The following is a 21,457-nucleotide window of genomic DNA, read 5'->3' on the forward strand; positions in this document are numbered from 1 at the left end:
ATTATTTGAATTATTTGAACTTAATCCCCTCATTGTTTTCCGTTTCACCCACTTTAACGTGAAACTTATACACACTGTTTTCCAAGAATGAGCGCCAATGCTCCTAAAATGGCTGCTGGAGCACTTCCTGTTTGGAAATGAATGTCTGTTTAAACTCAAATTTTTCAAGTTTTAACAATACTTTCAACTCTCAAATTTGGGATTTTCAAATGTAAACTCGAAATTTTCATACAAACGATTTAAGCATTATCGTGACATTTTATAAATACAGTAATGATCGAGTTTAATTTAAATTTATATCATGTAGAGTTTATACGACTTTCTAGGTCAGAAATAAATTTTGGTAAATGTGCCCCTTAATTATATTTATAATAATAATAAATGTTAGCATTTCCATACAATTAAAAAAAAATCATAAAATCAAATATATATAAAAAATGAGTTTTAGACTCAAAAGAGAGAAATATTTCCAAAATTCCCATTTTCCTTTTTAAACCTTTTTCACATTAGTTGCATTATTGTTATTATTTGTATGAAAATCCCTTTTTTTCATTTAAACTCAGAGGGTTTACTATTTTTTTGGGCACATTCAAAATAAAAATTTCATACATAAATTTATTTCATACTTCATTTAATTTTAATATTTGCATTTTATTTATATTTTCATTTTTATTTATTTTGTTGAATAAATATTAACATTATTTAGTTTTTTTACTCAAAAGAGAACAAAAATGTCCAATATCGCCATTGTGCCATTATTATATTTTCTGTTTTATAATCCTATTTCATTTTATTTATTCTCAGAGTTCACGGTTATTTTGTGCAGATTAAAAAATTAAAATTTTATTTTTAATATATTTCATACTTAATTTTTGATTTAATATTATATTTGTATGTATTTTTTCAATATAAAATGTGTATCTTTATGAAGAAACAATATTAACATTATTTGAATTTACGCTCAGTAGGTTCACTATCATATTGTTCACATACAGACTTAATATTTCAAACAGAAATCTATTTTCTTTTAATTGTTAAATTTATTTTCATTTTTTCATGTATTTTCCAAGCTATTTTATGGAACCTGCTGACACAATTGGCAATTAGAGACGTAACATGGGAATTATTTGAATAGATATTTCCCTCAGTGATAGAAACCTGATTTGGGAAAGTTTCAGCCTTAGCAAAAGTTGAACAAATTGATTTTAGCACTTGGGGCCAATCACGGCTGAGCGCTCGGGCAGAATGGACCCTGCAATTATCCTGTTTCTTGTTAGAAAATACAAGGGCACAATTCTAGACAGAAACAGAACTCCCGGCAGATTCGACAATTAAAAATAAGAAACTGATATAAAAAAAAAAATGACTTCATCTCCAAAGAGACCGCGCAACTGTGAAACTGTGATTTGTTTACTTGGCACGGAACTTTCTGCCGCTTGAGGATTTAATTACAGATCTGTGCCGGGGGAATATTCCACAGGGAATGCAGCACAACTCTGCTTATTCTAGTTTTATGTTGAGCCACCAGATTGTGATCTCTGTGCTCTTTAACCTGTTCTGGTCTGTGGCTGCCTGAGCGATACAGAGAATGTGTCATGGTCACACTGCGCAGAGTCACTATAGAGGCCAACATTAACCTTCACTATAGAGGCCAACATTAACCTTCACTATAGAGGCCAACATTAACCTTCACTATAGAGGCCCACTGTACTACTGTACAGCACTGCGTACATAAGTAGCACTTTATAAATAAAGATATATATACATACATTAACCTTCACTACAGAGGCCAACATTAACCTTCACTACAGAGGCCAACATTAACCTTCACTACAGAGGCCAACATTAACCTTCACTACAGAGGCCAACATTAACCTTCACTACAGAGGCCCACTGTACTACTGTACAGCACTGCGTACATAAGTAGCACTTTATAGTGAAGGTTAATGTATGTATATATATCTTTATTTATAAAGGCCAACATTAACCTTCACTATAAAGGCCAACATTAACCTTCACTATAAAGGCCAACATTAACCTTCACTACAAAGGCCAGTACAGTATCTCTTATTACTTAATGTAAATGCTTATTGGCCAGTGAGCAAAAGACTCATTTTAATATTGTTATTATAATAATACACATACGGTCACCTGGTTGCACTATACATCCAAGCTTTTATACGGCATCTACAGGATGATTCTCACCCTGTGCTGCCATTGCTGTCCTTTGCCTCCCAGTAATTACCTTTCCTACGCCAGTTGGGATCCAGGGGGCGGGCCGCATCGCTAAAATGCAATTGCACTCACTGCACTTCTGTAGTAACTTAGAGTTACCAGAAGTGGCTTTTTGGCACCTTGCATCAAAAAAGCTGTGATCACACACATGGAACCTGTGTTTTGCAAATTTTTGGGCCTTTTGAGAATTTTTTAGCAAAGCAAAATGGGACAGAGTCGCTCATCACTAGGTCTGATGGGAAGTTGATGCTTAGGGGGAGATTTACTTATCCATGAATCCGAATCCCGAAAGGGAAAAAATCGGATTGGAAACGAAAATTTTGCGACTTTTTCGTATTTGTCGCTACTTTTTCGTATTTTGCACAACTATTTAGTCACCGTCGTGATTTTTTTCTTATTGTGCAATTGTAAACGGCGGAAAAACCAATCCAATTTTTTTGTGACGCCGATAAAGTCGTGGAAAATATACGAAAAAGTTGCGGCGGCGACGAAAAAGTCGCGGAACATACGAAAGAGTCGCGACACGCCGACCGATCATTACGAAAAAAACGCATTCGAACGCCTTCGGACCGTTCGTGGATTAATAAATCTCCCCCTTAGGGTTGGCCACTGGTGTTTGTACTGGGATGCCTTGGGCCCACCAGAAAGCCTTAGCTCACTCTCCAAATTATTTCTACTTCTCTCCCCATTCAATCTCTTTATTCCCCCATTTTCTTTTTGTTATCACTTTATTTATTTAGCCTTGCTGTTTTTAAACAAAAATAGGGAATGACCATGGAATAAGTGTTTAGGAGCAGAAGGGCCCACTGACACCTGGGCCCACTTGGAGCTTTCCTGGTATCCCTTTGGGCCAGTCCGACACTGGTGATTGTCAGTAATAAAGAATAGGTAGGTAAGAAATCTGAGCATTTCCTAGAGATGGGGGCTTCATTGTAGAGGGGAAGGTAAATTTTCAACACATTTTTGGCTCTGGTGTTTAAAATGTATCAAGTTGGTTGCAGTACAGTGCCACTTGCCCATTGCAGGAAGGCGCCACCTAGTGGGAATGCACTGAACTCAGCAACAAAGCTTGGGGTCAGCAGGAATCATTTTATAACTAATGATTTGGTCTCGAGTTTCCTCATACACCCGTCCCCCTGGTTTCCATTTGTTGTATGACAGGGAAGGGTGCACTGGGGGGAGCACAAACCTGATTAAAATACTTTTCAATGAGTAAACTTTACTGAGCCTTAAGTTAGCCATACATGGGCCGATTGTAGCTGCCGATATTGGTCCCTAAGATTCGGCAGCTAATCAGCCCATGTATGGGCACAAACGACGGGCCTGCCCGACCGATATCTGGCCTGAAATTGCCCAGATATCAATCGGGCAGGTTAAAAAATGTAGTTGGATCGGGGACCACATCGGCTCGTTGATGCGGTCCCCGATCCGACTTCACCTATACCCGTCGTTATAATTCGAATGTTTGGCCCTAGGGCCAATTTAGATTAAGGGCATATTTAGATTTGAGATAAATAAAAAGCATCCTCATCCTTCCAGCAAAAACTTGCCACTAAATCTGAAAGGATTCAGCCGAACCCAATTGTGCAAAAAAGACCTGAGATTTGGAAAAAAGAAATTTGTTTTTAATATACACTTCCTAATTGTAATAAAAGTCGTTAACAGACACAGAATGGGAAATTATTCTTCAGAATCGGATTGTAATAACTAATACAGAAAATCTCACTGAGAAATGCTCATTTTTGTTCCTATTTCTACAAATGTGTTTTTGCCATTCTCAACTGTTATTAATTGCTCCCCAAGTGCTAAACAAGACTTAGGGGCAAATGTAAATACTAAACTGGAGAATCGTGAGCAGCGTTAGAGCTTGCTCTGCCCGGCAGCAGCACTCAGCTCTACCACCAATCTGGATCCTCACTCCCCTATGCATTTTCCATGTTGGGGCAAATTACTATAAATTGGTAAATCTAAAGATGCCCATACACCTTCAGATCTGCAACGCGATGTCACCAAGCGAGTGGATCTTCTCCTGATATCCCTTACCTACGGGCGAACATGGAAAGACAAACAAAGATTTAGGAGTGGACCGGATGGGATTCATCCCAGGGTATTAAATGAGCTGAGCGCTGTGATTGCCAAACCTCTTCACTTAATTTTTCAGGATTCATTGAGGTCTGGCATGGTGCCAAGAGACTGGCGGATTGCTAATGTGGTGCCGTTATTTAAAAAGGGATCCCGTTCTCAGCCTGAAAACTATAGGCCTGTTAGTCTGACATCAGTAGTAGGAAAACTTCTGGAAGGGGTAATAAGGGATAGGATAGTTGAATACATTGCAGTTCACAATACTATTAGTTTGTGCCACATGGTTTTATGCGTAACAGATCTTGCCAGACTAATTTAGTTGCCTTTTATGAGGAGGTGAGCAGGAACCTTGATGCTGGAATGGCAGTTGATGTCATCTACTTGGACTTTGCTAAAGCGTTTGATACAGTACCTCACAGAAGGTTAATGATCAAATTGAGGAATATTGGCCTAGAACATAATATTTGTAGTTGGATAGAGAACTGGCTGAAGGATAGATTACACTCAAACATGAAAAAGTGATCACACTTTTTGGTGGATATAACTCTTACCCACAGTGACGGTGGGTCCAGGTGCTCATGCCCCAGACCATTCAGCATAGGGAGTCATCACAGGAAACCAATTATGAAGATAGGCAGGCACTCCGGATTGTTTGTTGTAGAAAAGTACAAAATAGTAGAGAAATGCAGCCAGTAGAAAATAGTTAATTAAAAAAGTATAAATTTTATTCTATCCATATGTAAAAGCAGATAGCCTTACGCGTTTCATACCATAGGGTACTTAGTCATAGGCTGAATACATTGAACACATTACACAATATTTAAAGGCAAATTCGACCAATGAAATGAACTTTGCAATCAACCAATCAGACCGAGAGGTCATGTGGCTAGGGAAAGTAGATAAAAAGTCATAAATTTACATAGGGATATATTAGACATTATATGCATTAGATTGGTATATAACCATAAAAAGCTAGATTTGAGTAATTATACATAACAAGTAACATCATAGTCATAGTTAAGTCCATGTGGTTGTCGAGTTTTTAGGAAGAAAATCCACTTAGTTTCTTTTCTAATTAGAACTGAAGAGATATCGCCCCCTCTAGGGCTAGGGATGGCTCTATCTATCCCTATAACCTGTAGAAAGGACAGGGATCTATTGGAACATTCAGAGAAGTGTTTTGCAACAGTAGTATGACTGTTAACATTAGTAATATTCAGTACATGTTCCCTTATCCTATCTTTTAGTTTTCTACCTGTCTGACCTACGTATTGTTTCATGCACTTGGTGCAAGTGAGGAGATATATAACATTTTTGGTGTTGCAGTTAATGAAGTGTTTTATCTGATATTTTGTCATAGTCATAGAAGAGATGAACGAATCCGTTTTTTGTATGTAGTTACAAGTGATACATTGTCTGGATCCACATTTATAGCACCCTTTTGTAGACAACCATGTAGTTGTCGGCTGTCTAGTATGGATTAAACTTGGTGACAATAAATTACTCAAAGTTTCAGTTTTTCGAGTAATATATTTATGTCCTTTGTCTCAGGATAGGATCTAATTTTAAGATGGTTAGATTATCATTGATAATTTTTTCTATAATTTTTTGTTGGGGGCTATAAGTCAAAACACATGTCAAAAAATCGTTGCCCTTCTTTTTAGCATATTTCTTATGTTTAGATACTTTATGATTATGCACATGATATCTGTCAAAAAGATTTGATCTGTCTACAGATGCAGCCCGCTCAAAAGCTTTGATGATGTTGTTCTTAGAATACCCCCTTTCTATTAGTCTATGGTATAGATCCGTGGACTTAGATACAAATTCTGAATCTTCAGAACAGACGCGTCTGATGCGTAAAAATTGGCTGTATGGAATATTACAGATAGAGTGCCTCGGGTGACAGGAAGTAGCTTCTAATAACGTGTTAGCTGAACAATCTTTTCGAAAGATTATGCTAGTGATTGATTGATTAGAAGTGCTCAACGTGACATCCAAAAAGTTAATGCTAGTATGATGTATTTCAGAAGTGAACTGTAAATTATAATTATTGGTGTTAATGTGTTGGATAAAATGACTAAATTGTTCTTCTGTGCCAGACCAAATCATTATGATATCATCAATGTAGCGTCCATAGTATTGAATGTGAGCAGAGAATGCATTAGTATCATTATAGATGTGTACATCCTCCCACCAACCTAGGAATAAATTCGCATAGGAAGGTGCGAATTTGGCACCCATGGCCGTGCCTCTACACTGTAAATAATACTTATTGTCAAAGTAGAAATAATTATGTGTAAGAAGAAAATGTATGGACTGTAATAAAAAAGTGATAAAGTTTGGTTCATAAGTGCTGTACTGGTGAAGGTGATATTCAATGGCTTGTAAGCCAAGAGTGTGAGGAATACATGAATATAAAGAAGTGACATCTATTGAGGCCCATTTCAAATCTGTAGAACTCCACTGATATTTATTCAGAGTATATAATAAGTGACCGCTGTCTTTAAGATAACTAGGGAGTCTTAGAACTAAAGGCTGTAAAAAGTGATCTATGAATTCACAAAGGTTTTCGCCTAGAGAGCCTATACCTGCTATAATCGGTCGGCCTAATGGAGGTCTCTCTTTTTTGTGTATTTTCGGTAGATGATGGAAAATGGCCGATTTTGGTGTATCGTTTTTAATGAAAGCAATAAGTTTTTCATCTATAATGTTGAAATTCAGAGCTTCTTGTAACAATGTGTCAAGTTCCATCTTATATGCATATGTAGGATTTTTATCTAAAGATAAATATGTGTCTTTATCTGCAAGTTGTCTGTAAGCTTCAGAAACATAATCTGATTTATTTAGTATAACAATCTGACCTCCCTTATCTGCTTGTCGGATAACTATGTCATGGTCATTTTTCAATGTCTCAAGTGCTCTTTTTTCTTTTTTAGTAAGGTTACTACTAGTAGAAGAATCTCTAACTGTCTCATATAAATAACTTAGTTCTGTTTCTATATTCTTCTGAAACATGTTGATAATATTATCTCTAAGGTATGTAGGATAAAAGGTAGATTTAGATTTAAATTTATACAGTGATTCAGGGAGACTGGCTCCAACTCTACCCGAATCGGGGTCGGTCTCTCTGCCCAACTGTTCAAGTTGAAGGAGCGTATTCATATCTTTGAAATTTGATATGTGAGACTGTAAGAGGGCAGGAGTAACTAAATTGCTCTCCTTATCTACCTCTTCGATCAAAGTAATATTGTCATTGTAAAAGTGTTTTTTCAGCAAAAGTTTTCGTACAAATCGGTTAACATCTGTAATGGTGTCAAATAAGTCAAAGTTTTTTACAGGACAAAAAGTTAAACCTTTTTCCAGAATGTTCAGTTCATCAGAAGTGAAAGTTCTTGTTGACAGGTTCAAAATCTTTTTATCTTTCTGTCCCGTAGGCGGTATCTTGGTCGACTGTTGAATTCCTCTTCCTCTCCTGACTCGCTTGAGTGATGATTCGTTTTTCTCTTCCACTTGGACCAGAGACCCTGTTCGTTTTTTGTCGAATAAGTCGTCTTTTTTCGGGTGGTTTCATCTGAACTGTAGTCATTGGAACGTGTGTCTTTATTTCTCTGCAAAGAAAAAGGAGAGGAGGAGCAGCCACCAGAATCCGACTCGCCATTGCTGTCATAATTATCAAATTCTGTACTAGAAAAGCTAACCTTTCTATCTCTGGATTTTTTTAGGATAGATTTGTGAGCAACATCTGTATGTTTATACTTCTTGGGAAAAAACCTGTTTTTCCTAATGTTTGTTTGGGACCAATTGTAAATAAAGTTTGTATCATAATCTTTTTTGTCTCTCTGAAATTTACGTGTTTTATTATCAATTATGTCTCTCTCAAGTTTATCAATTTTATTAGTCATGATGTCAAGACACTTAGGATAGTCAACATGCTCAATAAGAGCAACATGTTCATCTTTATAGTGAGTAATCTCAGTTTTTAAATGTTCATATATGTGACGTTTGTTGTCAACTAAAAGATTCATCAATCTAAGGGAGCATTCAGAGAGTATGGTATTCCATTGTTCCATAAAATCAGAGTTTGATGCTAGTGAAGTAGGAAATTTTTTAATTCTAAGGCCTCTAGGGATCATATGTAAAGATATATATTTTTCAAAAGTAGCTATTTCCCACCAAGACCGCAACTCTTTTATAGACAATGTTTCTAATGTATTAAAGTATTCACGCAGAGTTGGAGAAGTGTCATTTGACTGTTGTGAAAAAATTTTATCAAATTTTTGTTTTCTACTCATGTTGTCCATGATTTAAGTGGACAGATACACAAAAGAAAAAATCCCCCTAGAGTAATATAGACAGTTCGAACAGAATGTGTGGAAAAGAAGGTGAAGCTGAGCCTATGGACAATATCAAAGTATATCAAAAAATATATCAAAAAATCTAGCCTAAATATTCAATAGTAAAATATTATTAAGTGTTTAGCTGGCTGCTGGCGTAGCAATAGTATATATCAAAAATAGAAGCTAAAGGTACTAAGTATACTTGTATAATTATAAAAGAGTAAATATAGTATGCAATAGATCAAAATGTGCAACCGGTGAAAGCTCCCCCTCCACTTCCCTATGCAAAGAATACAGTTAAGGAAGTACTTGGTGAACACAGCTCACCGTGTGGTCACAAAGACCCAGGTGCATAAGCCCTGAGTCTAGCGTATTTTATAGCAAAATGTAGGCAGGAGGTAGATAGTGAAGGGCAGGCTCACCGTTTATTTAGTAAGACTCAGGTGTATAAAACACTGAGTCTAGCGCTTAGAAACGTATGCCACATTAATAAAGCATCCTTAATTCAATGTCAATGTAGTACATAATGTAATGATACAGTGATATCGTTTACTGATATGTGAAAGCTCACCCTGGAGATAAAAAGATTCGGGTGCCAAGCCCCGAATCTAACGTTTAGGAAGGCAAACCCAGGAACCAAAAGGGTACAGGCACATAAATATTTGGTAGCTAAAATAGCTAAAAATAGCTCACCACTAGTATATTATGACCCGGGTGCAGTGCCCCGAGTCCGTCGATACGGCATAAATAAGTACTCCAAAACAGCTTATAGTGTGCAGGAGAAGTAAAACGAACGAAGCGGCAGCTCACCGTGTGATATCAGAGACTCGGGTGCCCAGCCCCGAGTCTAGCGCTTCTGGGGTCCTACTGGCTGCATTTCTCTACTATTTTGTACTTTTCTACAACAAACAATCCGGAGTGCCTGCCTATCTTCATAATTGGTTTCCTGTGAAGGATAGATTACACAGAGTGGGGGAAATGGAACATTCTCTAACTGGACCAGTGTGGTTAGTGGGTACCGCAGGGGTCAGTCCTTGGTCCTTTGCTTTTTAACTTGTTTATTAATGACTTGGAGGTGGGCATAGACAGTACTGTTTCTATTTGTTGCAGATCAAACCAAAATGGGAGATCACGGTCCCTCTGTGATAGGTTACATTGCTAACAAGCGATTTGATGACCGGGGGAAGTTGCACCACTAGAAACAATGGTTGGAGACTTTTGTAGAAGTTCTAGTTGCGCAGAAAGTTAAATTTGTTTCTGTTTTCTGCCCAAATCCCTGCAGGAGGCAAATGGGAACATGTAATTATTGGGTTTCTCCCTAGAAATCATTCCTTTCCCTCTCGTCAGCATGAAAATAGATCACATAAATAGTCAGAAGGAGCGCAGCCCTTTTGGGATAATGTTCTGCAGATGTCATTACCGGGGGGGGGGGGGGGGTTGTTTATTCAGCCCATAGAAAGCTGAGGATTTAATTACAGACTGGGTGGAGAATCCCCATAGGGGAGTCGCTGGCAGAGAAGCTGCGACTTTATTTATTTCGACATTATAATTTTATCCGGAACCTTCTGTTCCATATCCAGTGATGCTGAGAAAGCTTAGACCTGATACATTAATGTATATAGAGATATCAGGTAACCCTGTATTTTTTGGGGACTAAGAGTATTTAGGTTTCACAAGCCCAGTACTTTTGTTTTTTTCTGGCCTTGAAAGTCGTATAAACTCGACATGATATATATTTGAATTAAACTCGATCATTGTATTTATAAAATGTCACGATAACGCTTGAATCGTTTCTACAAGTTTACATTAGAAAATCCTGAATTATTGTAGCCGAAAGTATCATTAAAACTTTCGAGTTTAAAAGGACAATCGCTTCCATGAATCCTATTTAATGTTTCCAAACAGGAAGTGCTCCGGCAGCCATTTTCGGAGCATTGGAGCTCATTCTTGGTTTCACTTGAAACTGGGTGAAATAGGAAACAATGAGGGGGATGAACTTCTCTGTGAAACTGGGTGAAATAGAAAACAATGAGGGGATAGACTTCTTATTGAAAATGGGTGGAATAGAAAACAATGAGGGGATGGACTTCTTGAAAATGGGTGGAATAGAAAACAATGAGGGGTTTAACTTCTTCTTGAAAATGGGTGAAATAGAAAACAATGATGGGACTAACTTCCCCTTGAAGCTGGGTGAAATAGAAAACAATGAGGGAATTAACTTCTCCTTGAAACTGGGTGAAATAGAAAACAATGAGGGGGTGGACTTCTTCTTGAAACTGGGTGGAATAAAAAACAATGAGGGGGTTAACTTCTCCTTGAAACTGGATGAAATAGAAAACAATGAGGGGATGAACTTCTCCTTGAAACTGGGTGAAATAGAAAACAATGAGGGGGATGAACTTCTCCTTGAAACTGGGTGAAATAGAAAATAATGAGGGGATGGACTTCTTCTTGAAAATGGGTGGAATAAAAAACAATGAGGGGGTTAACTTCTCCTTGAAACTGGATGAAATAGAAAACAATGAGGGGATGAACTTCTCCTTGAAACTGGGTGAAATAGAAAACAATGAGGGGGATGAACTTCTCCTTGAAACTGGGTGAAATAGAAAATAATGAGGGGATGGACTTCTTCTTGAAAATGGGTGGAATAAAAAACAATGAGGGGGTTAACTTCTCCTTGAAACTGGATGAAATAGAAAACAATGAGGGGATGAACTTCTCCTTGAAACTGGGTGAAATAGAAAACAATGAGGGGGATGAACTTCTCCTTGAAACTGGGTGAAATAGAAAACAATGAGGGGGTTAACTTCTCCTTGAAACTGGATGAAATAGAAAACAATGAGGGGGTTAACTTCCCCTTGAAGCTGGGTGAAATAGAAAACAATGAGGGGATTAACTTCTCTGTGAAACTAGGTGAAACAGAAAACTATGATGGGATTAATGATAGGGGCCCTAGAAGTGCAAGGCTTGGCACAGTATTCCCCTTGTTTCCCCCAGAATTGCAGGGTATTTAGCACAATACAATGTTCTGTTAAGGTGCCAACAGACTATGGGCCAATACAATAAATGCTTCTCAGAGCCCCCAGGGAACTGTATCTGGGTGATTTTGGCCACGCCCACTGTGTGTCCTGTTACACCCCTTGCTCCACCCCTGCCTGGGTATAGATACAGATGACTCTCACAAAATTCAGGTTGATAGGGAGCCAAATTTACAGCCTCAAGGTTCCTGTTAATAATGACCAGTACCAGTGCCCAGCTGGCCCAATCATTCCCTCTGCCAGAATGGGCCCCTGGGGTGAAATATGTTACAGTAATAAAACACTCGCTTGTGTTTGTATTTGTATTCAGGGTGTAGGGACTGTGAATGCCCAGGAGGGACAGGGGGCAAAGTGAGGCACAGACCGATAAATAGTTAAGGGAAAATATCTATTTCCCAAAGTTCAGGGGAGGCTGTACGATGATCTGACTATGGGACCCAGTAAGTTCTAGTCACTCCACTGGGCACCGCCCTAATGTTCCTTAGGCTCACAGTGTAATGCAACCCCTCCCTCACCTTTATTATTATTATTATTAACATTTATTTATAAAGCGCCAACATACCCCGCAGCGCTGTACAATAAGTGGGTTACATACATTGGACATACAGAGTAACATATAAAGCAATCAGTAACCGATACAAGAGGTGAAGAGGGTCCTGCCCAAAAGAGCTTACACTCTACAAGGAGTAACATATAAAGCAATCAATAACCGATACAGGAGGGGAAGAGAGCCCTGCCCAAAAGAGCTTACACTCTACAAGGAGTAACATATAAAGCAATCAGTAACCGATACAGGAGGGGAAGGGAGCCCTGCCCAAAAGAGCTTACACTCTACAAGGAGTAACATATAAAGCAATCAATAACCGATACAGGAGGGGAAGAGAGCCCTGCCCAAAAGAGCTTACACTCTACAAGGAGTAACATATAAAGCAATCAGTAACCGATACAAGAGGGGAAGGGAGCCCTGCCCAAAAGAGCTTACACTCTACAAGGAGTAAATATAAAGCAATCAGTAACCGATACAAGAGGGGAAGGGAGCCCTGCCCAAAAGAGCTTACAATCTACAAGGAGTAACATATAAAGCAATCAGTAACCGATACAGGAGGGGAAGGGAGCCCTGCCCAAAAGAGCTTACACTCTACAAGGAGTAACATATAAAGCAATCAGTAACCGATACAGGAGGGGAAGAGAGCCCTGCCCAAAAGAGCTTACACTCTACAAGGAGTAACATATAAAGCAATCAGTAACCGATACAGGAGGTGAAGAGAGCCCTGCCCAAAAGAGCTTACACTCTACAATCTAACCTTGTTCCATTCTGGATGAAGTGATGGATTCTGGGACTTGTAGTCCCCAGTGGAACAGTTGGGGGAGCAATGATTGCAACCCTTTTGTGCACGGAAACTCTGAGCAGGGAGGTGGACTGCTGCCATCACATGGGCGGGACTATGACATGATGATCGGCGATAAGCCAATCCCTGTGTCAATCTCTGAGAATCGTGCCCAGTTTTCCAAGTTGTGCAGTTTTGCCCCGGACCCCCTGGAGGCAACCCTACGGGGAGCACAGATTCTCTGGGAAGCAGAGGGAAAGAAATGGGGAGGGGGGACTTCATTTCCAGAAATAACCCCCTTTTCTTTTGCACCTGGATTATAGCAAGAGTTCATGGCGGGGGCCAATGGGGGAGACTCGTACAGGAGGATAAATGCCCACTCCCCGCTGCTAAAGGAATCGTTTCTATCTAATAAAATCCATTAAACTGCATATAAATATTGATATGTAACAAAGTATTCACACATATTCACAACAAAGTAGATTTTCTTTAACGGGTTTAGTACGTGATAGACTGGCCAATTCCTAGCAACTTTGCAATTGGTCTTCACTATTTATTCTTATTATATATATTTTTTAATTATTTGCCTTCCCCTTCTGCCTCTTTCCAGCTTTCAAATTTCAACCAATGCCTGGTTGCTAGGGTAAAAAAAAAGACCCTAGCAACCATATAGCTGCTAAAATACCAAATGGAGAGCTGCTGATCACAAAGCTAAATAACTGAAAACTATTTAAAAAATAAAGACCAATTGCTAATTGTCTCAGAATATCACTGTCTGTCTGCTAATTTAAAGGTGAACTCTCCCTTTAATATGCTGTGACCTGGGCCATAATTGTGTTAATATGTGTTGCTAAGGGTCGCTCTATCATTGAGCCAGTATATATATATGCGCTGGGGGGCATTTGAATAAAGCCCATAATCCTCGCTGGGCATCTCACAAGGGGATCGTACCATGTAGGGCTTCACTTTTTCACTTCTTTTATTCTACGTCTGTGATGCAAACTGACAGTATATTTGTTTTTTAGCTGAAGCCCATGAAACACCTGCAGTTAAAAATCTCCCACTAGGTGGCAGCATCACTTCTTGTTAATTAGTTCAATGGATTTCATTGCAATGCTCAAGAACCTTGAATTGAAATATTACTGTGCATCATTCTGCTTCTTATTTTTTATATTCAGGCCCCTTGCCCTTCATTCTTCTCTTTGGCTTTCTTCCAGGCTGCTCAGTTGCTAGGATAATGAAGCTCTAGCAACCAGATAGCTATTGAAGCTCAACCAATCATCCTGCCTTGGGCAGCACATTCCCATGTATCTCAATGGGATGATGGTGAGAAGCAGAGGGGCCTGTGGATATTTGCCCCCTGTGTGCCCTCTGCATGCAAAGTCTATGAAGTCAGTGGGCAACATGGTATCCAGGCAGGAGAGATACAATGCAGGGGGGCTGGTAGGTGTAGGAAGGGGTCAGAGGAGACTGAACTGTAACTTCCCCCCAAACACACACACAGTGCTTGAAACAATGCCCGGCGAATAGAGGTCCAACAGGACTAGGGCCCACTGGGTTTTTATCCATTGCCCTGTTGGGCCAGTCCAACCCTGTACCCCAATATCCCAGGTTGGGTGCCAGTGTGTATGTGCTGTTTGCTGATCCCCAAGATGGCTGCTGGGAACAGAAGGGGCACAGCTAAAGGTGGGGGGGCAATGCTGTCAGGCAGCTCTGTAGTTTTGGGCATGCTATGGGGGCACAGATACATTGGGGTAAGTGTCAGTAAAGAGATTAAAGTGGGGGCACTGCTGCTAAAACTAAAAAATTGCCTGGGAGGCTTTACTTTAGACAGAGACTTGCCCCCTGACCATATGCTGCTGATCCCCCAATGGGGTCCCTACCAGGGATGGGAAATGGAGACTAGGTGAAACAAAACAGAAGAGCTTACAGTTGATCTGACAGTTAAACTGAGCTTCACTCCATTTTGACAATGGCGGGGAAAAATGTTGTCAAAATGTCTCCTAAATGACACATTCACAAAAGTGTCTTTCTTTCACCAATAACGGAAAAGTGACGGTTGAGTCGAAATTTAGGCGGATTCTGTTTCTCTCCACTTCTGTGAATTCCCCCTCTTAGACATATAAAAGCACATGGTGCATATATTCATTGAGTTTGGGGCAAAGGCAGGAACAAGGGCAGGATAGCAGCACAAATAGGACACTTTTTTGGCCCCATGAGCTTTTCGCTTTGCGCTGCCCTTCTGCCTAAGTGAATTACTACAGGTCTCTGCACTCACGAATACAGTGCTGCCTGCATATAGCAGTGCTGTATTCACAAGGATTGGGAGGTGTGTAGCCCTACCCACCCCTTGCACACCATTCAGACCTGCAAACTAGAGAGTGGCAGTGAGTGTGGGCCACAAGGGGGTACTGTACTTACCCCCTGCCCTATGGTGCCGCAGGGGGGGTTCATTGGCCAGGGGGTACAGCTGTGCTTGGTATCAGAAGCCTCAGCAGAGGTCAGACTCTGTTTCTGTATAGCTTTATGTATAGCCCTCAGCCCTGAGGTGTAGCCCTTAGCCCTTAGGCTCCTATTTATTAGGTACCAGGTTCACCAGTCTCAAGTAATGACCATGGTTCCCAGGTTGCCAGATTGCCACCATGTAGGCCCCCAGTATATACTGGAGTGTGATGGAGGCTCCTGTGATCAAATAGTGCCAAGTAATGGGATACGCCTTGTTTTATTCATGAACAACGTGTGAGGACTCACAATGGAGATATTTAAGGCAGTGGGAAGTTTAATTACATATTAGTGACATTTAGAAAACGTGGGGTTTATGTATAATATACAGCAGGGAGGTACAAGAAACGGATGGTGGAAAGTCTAAAGCAACTGGACTTGCTGAAGAATCTGTGGTTTCTTCTCGCATAGAAGAATTCGATGCATTTGACAGGTTCATATTCATGAGGGGCGGGTCACGTAGGCGTTCCCCTTCCCACCCTCTGGCCGTCCCCTAACTAAATGATCTCTGGCTGTAGAGCTGGCCATACTCGCACTGATATAATCATTCAAAACATCATTTCATATGATTTTTGGATGGACCGTGTGTGGGCTCTGAATTATCGTCCTGAACATTTTTGTACCATGGCGATTGGTCGTTTAGTCGGACAGGTTCGAAAATTTTGGTTGGATAATGATACAATCTGTGGCTGTATTGTGTATCTGACAATATCCTGGGGAACCTACAATGGGAGTCACTTTCATTCGATTGGTGCCGACTATTTTATGATCAGAACATCCTCAGGATTTTAGCTGATCAGAACCCCAACTACAGATTGGTTTCGCCCTTCTCTGCAGTTGGGAATCGGATCAGCTATTATCTCGGCTTCTGCTTCAAAAACCCAGTGGGTGAGCTTTTGCCTACAGGATAAACCCATGTAAATGGGATTAGTTCCCAGAATTCCTTTTATCTATTTGCATACGTATGAGGCATTCTCCTCAACCCTAATGAATTCTTTGAAATGGGACCATGAAATCCCATCAGTGCGCACTCTATCTACCTCATTCCTCCATATTGGTCCATGGTGTATCTCTTACAGTAACTAATATGTTCTAATAACTGTGACTCTTGTGTTCAGCTCAGGCCATAGGAAAATGATATAGCACTTGGGAATAAATACACAGCCCAATAACCCAGCACTGGAGGATAAGATGGCAAATATCTCAACTGCCACCATTCTACTGCCCTTACTGCTCAGGTATGCAGGGACAAATACCCCCCACACGCTACAGAACCCCAACATACTGAAAGTGATGTTTTTAGCCTCATTAAATCGGTCAGGGAAATCCTTGGCTAGAAATGCAGCAATGAAACTTAGTAGGGCCAACGTTCCTATATATCCAATTATACAGAAGAAGAAAAAGCCTGACCCTTCATTGCACAGTAGAATAATATAGTCTGGGTCAGAGAGAGTATCAGCCTCTGGAAATGGGGGATTAGAGGCCAACCACACAGCAGAGATGACAATCTCACCCAAAGAACATACAATGACTAATACAATGGCCAGTTGGGTTCCTACATATTTCTTCAGCTTGCTCCCAGGCTTTGTGGCATTGAAGGCAATAATAACTGTGAGAGTTTTAGCCAACACAGAAGAAACAGAAATAGTAAATACAACCCCAAATGTTACTTGTCGGAGGAGACAACATATCTGAGTTGGGCGCCCAATGAATAATAAAGTGCAGAGGAAACACAACATGAGAGAGATGAGGAGGAGACAGCTGAGATATCGGTTGTTGGCTCTCACTATAGGAGTGTCGCGGTACTTTATAAAGATTCCCAGGATTACAGCACAAGAGATGGAGAATGTTACAGAGATGGAGGATAAAGTAGAACCCAACTGTTCATCATAGGAAAGGTAATTTATATCCCTCGGGATGCAGCTGGTTCTCCCACTGTTTGACTTTTCATATTTAGAGCATTTTGTACAACTCTGGGCATCTGTAATAACATCGAAAAAAGGAAAATAAGGTGTTAGATTCTGGGGTACAACTCAGTTGCCCAACTTATTAAACTAAAGAAAAAGCTGAAATACAGGAATCTTGTTCTACATAGAAATTATTTTCTCATCCAACCTTAAATCTCACTCTCCATTGTGCAGCAGAAGAACAAGGGCGGGTCAACTGTCCCAACAGCCAATCCTTTGGTCTACAAGGTCAAGTGTAACTCAGGAACCAAATGCATTAAGGTTTCTCTCCCCAGTGTTACACTCATGAACAACTGGGAAATGTTATTAACAGTGATTGAGTTATTTCATTACTAAGACTGACATCCTGGGAAACAAGTTGCCATGGATATATTTAAGGTAAAATAATGAAACAGACATAACTATGAAGGGCATGGGTCCAAGACAATGAAAATTGTACCCTTTATCCTTCTGATATTGTGTTACCTCATCAAATTGTGTATGGTTTAAGAGTCTTTAAAGTTCATGCAATGAAGAATGCAGGCTTACACAGGCAGAACTTACTTTGATTAAAAAAAGTCCTGCTTGGTGTACTGCAATTGTTAAACTGATCTCAGGAGAAGTGCCATATCCTGATTGGCTGCTAGACTAGAGGGTGTGTTTGGCAACCTGAGAAGAACTGAGCATGCTCAGTAGTCAAGAGCCAAAGCTGGGAGGGGCCGAGTGAGTTACAGGAGGAGAAGGAATCCTAATTGACTAAGGGGGGGCTGCAACCTTACTATTAACCTTTTAACAACTGGAGTGGCATTGAAGTTCTCTGTCTGAGATATTTGACGATGACCCACATTGCCATTAGTGTGAGACGTACCTGTTATGTTAGACATCTCCCCATCGGCACACAGTACACAGGTATAACAGCAACTCGGTTGCCCTTTTATCTTAGCCTTCCTGAATCCAGGCTTACAGGGCTCGCTACAGCGAGACTGAACAAACTGTGGGGTAGAATAGAGACATGAATTTGTAGCATATAAAATAAATGTGAGAAAATAAATACTCCAATATTGTGCTTGAAGTGAGCAGTATAGGCGAGTACAAGCAATTGACAGTTTTTGCAGAATCCTTTTGGCTTGGTTGCAGAAAATAATAGCATTAACATTGCAACGCTGCAGTTGAGGCCCCTGCATGTACAAATGTCTTCTTTTTACACTGATGCTGGAACCTATCGACCTATCCTCAGCAATCTCTTGGAAAAGAAGATTTATGGAAAGCTAACAATTCTGTGACAACAAGAGAATTTGTGAGACTTGAGGCTGTCTACACCAGTGGGCTCAAACTCAATTTACCTGGGGGCCGCAGGAGGCAAAGTCAGGATGAGGCTGGGCCGCATAAGGAATTTCACAAAAAAAAGTCCGGAGCTGCTGATTGCGGAAATGACGTTATGCCATCATAACAGTTATTATGGGATGACGTTCTGTGTGCACAATTAGCACCTTACGTCTTCCCATAATAACTGCTGTGATGGCATAACGTCATTTCGCAATCAGCAGCTCCCGCCCGCCGTGTCTTGCATTATCCCTTGAATCGCAATAAAAATCGCGATCCATTCATTCAGCATTGGTGCGGGCCACAAAATATTGTACTGAGGGCCGCGAGTTTGAGACCCCTGGTCTACACAAAGAAGTCCTCCTCAGACCATTGTCCGCATCCAATACATGAAGGCTAGATTCCATGGCATTCTTCAGATTAAGACATAAAGTTGGGACCACAAGAATCCATAATGGCAGTGCCCATGGCCACTAAGTGGGATGCAGCGCTGTCATGGTCACATGGTGGCCATGGGTGACACCATTTTGGATTCTGTGCCGGAGAAGACAGGAGCGGTGGTGGGCACTCCTGACAGGGATTAGGCTGTATTAATGAATGGGTAAAATAGGCTTTTGCCCATGGCCCACCAAGGCAGGCGGCCCACCATCAGACCTTTCATCCGCTATAACTTTTAACTGAAGCATCCCTTTGAAATGCTTATTGCACTGCAAGAGCCCTACAACACTACAACATTTTTAGGTTCTTTACTGAATTTTGCTTTCCTATTATGGTTTATTCCAGGTCCAGGATGGTGTACTTGGACTACCTGTTTAAAGGGGACCTGTCACCGTAAGAAATAACTCCAAATTATTTTCTATATTGTTAGTTGAGCAAAATAAACTTTACTTGCTCTATATAAATAATATGAATCTTGTTTCATTCCATCTTGGGATTACTCAATCACAGCAAGCAGGCCGGCACCATTTTGTGGACACTGCTATGAAGGCAATCTTTGTATCATGTCAAAATCATGTTTATGATGCCCATGTCTGTGCTCTGGCTACACAATTAGATGATGAGGAGGGAGGGGAAAAGTAAGATGTGCAGTGAGATCTAGGTAGTGCTGAACTGAAAGCTAAAGTGATTGTCTGCCCCGCCTCTATGCCTAAGGCATAGAGGCGGGGCAAGCAATATATGATTGACAGCTGGGATTTTTAATTGCCTTTATAATGGGTTTGGATGTATTAATATAAAAATGAATTTGGGTTTCATGTTTAATTTGAAAAGGACTTTTATTATACAGCTTTTAATGTCTGGGTGACGGGTCCTCTTTTAGGGTAGGACTATGACAAATTTATTGGGATGGTTGCAGGGGGCTGACAGCTGAGACCTTTGCTCTGGGCCTGCTGGTAAAACAGCCCTGCTTTATGGGGGCTCTGGCTGAGGATGCCATTGGTCACAGAGCTAACAACATGTGTGTGATTGCAGCCAAGGAAATTCCTAAGTTAGTCTCGTAGACAGGGAACCAAAGGATCAAGCAATTTAAGTGCAACCAGAAACTCACTGAGTAAAACCTATATTTGGGCATTAAACTTGTGTTCTTGGCTATCTATTATTCTGAATTTGTCGCCAAACTACTACTTCAGCACGTGACATCATCATGATCCCACGTTGGCTTCCATGAACTCAAAACATAAAGGAGACTTTATCTGAGATGTTACCTCTAAAAAGTAAGGGCCCCAGAGATTGGCGCTGTTATTGATAAATAATTGATCCCCATCAGATCTGGATGTGTCAAAGCTCCCAACCTTTATGCTCTGTAGATTTTCTTCTCCAAAGAAGTACCATTTCAGAATATCATAATTGGCTGGTGGGTCTCCATTGTCTCTAAAGTATATCTGGTCCCCAGAAGAGGTTCTGAATGCCACATGCCGCATCAATGCATTTAGCTTAAAAATTTATAAAAATACATATGTCATTTCAAGAATTTTTGTGTAATTATATTTCTGTAAGAAGATATAGGCCTCTAAATGTCTAAAAAATGAAGAAAAAATATTTTTTTCATAAATATAAACAAATTTCTCAGAAACATGGATTATTTTATGCACAAAAATACAACTGATGTGGAAAGTCCCATGCCTTCTGAACGTGCCAATACCAAATATATATAGTTTTATGGAAATTTCTCACTTGTATAGGTCAAAAACTCCCAGCAGTACCCTACCAAATTCCCAAAGCACTGCTCCAGAAAGCTGCATACTTTAGATTTCAAGGCCAAATATTCCACTAACAGAAGGTTTATCCCAGAAAATTATACATTTTTAGAAAGAAGAGATTCTGATGGATCCAGAATAGGCACAACTGTCTGTCTACTCCAAACTATCAAGTCGCAATGCTTTCCTAAATGTACCAGTTTTTATTAAAATTTGTCGAAATTTTTAAAAAATTATTTCAAAGTTTCCAATCTACAGCTTTTTTCACCCACATATCATTAGGTACCAAGATAAAACACCCTAAAATATAAATGCCAGGGGTCCACTTAGCAGTTTGATGCCAAATATACACAGGTTTACCTAAGTATGTGGCATGTAGGGGCCCCAAAATGAAAATACCCCCAAATGCTGTTTAATTTTGGTTGTTTCAGTTACTGCAAAATCAACACATTTACTTCATTTTATGGT

The 21,457-nt window shown here is 40.1% G+C and overlaps 1 protein-coding gene across 1 annotated transcript; it reads right to left on the reverse strand.

The window, feature by feature from the left end:
- Positions 1 to 7,724: 7,724 nt before the first annotated feature.
- Positions 7,725 to 20,713, reverse strand: LOC116411038 (vomeronasal type-2 receptor 26-like). The gene is made up of 4 exons (XM_031902810.1): positions 20,585 to 20,713; positions 18,340 to 18,463; positions 16,626 to 17,506; positions 7,725 to 7,928 (listed from the first exon to the last, which is right to left on the reverse strand). The coding sequence occupies exons 1-4, from the start codon at positions 20,711 to 20,713 to the stop codon at positions 7,725 to 7,727; spliced, it is 1,338 nt and encodes a 445-aa protein (XP_031758670.1).
- Positions 20,714 to 21,457: the final 744 nt, after the last annotated feature.

This window comes from Xenopus tropicalis, chromosome 5 (genome assembly GCF_000004195.4).
Source record: "Xenopus tropicalis strain Nigerian chromosome 5, UCB_Xtro_10.0, whole genome shotgun sequence".
In the NCBI taxonomy this organism is placed as follows: domain Eukaryota; kingdom Metazoa; phylum Chordata; class Amphibia; order Anura; family Pipidae; genus Xenopus; species Xenopus tropicalis.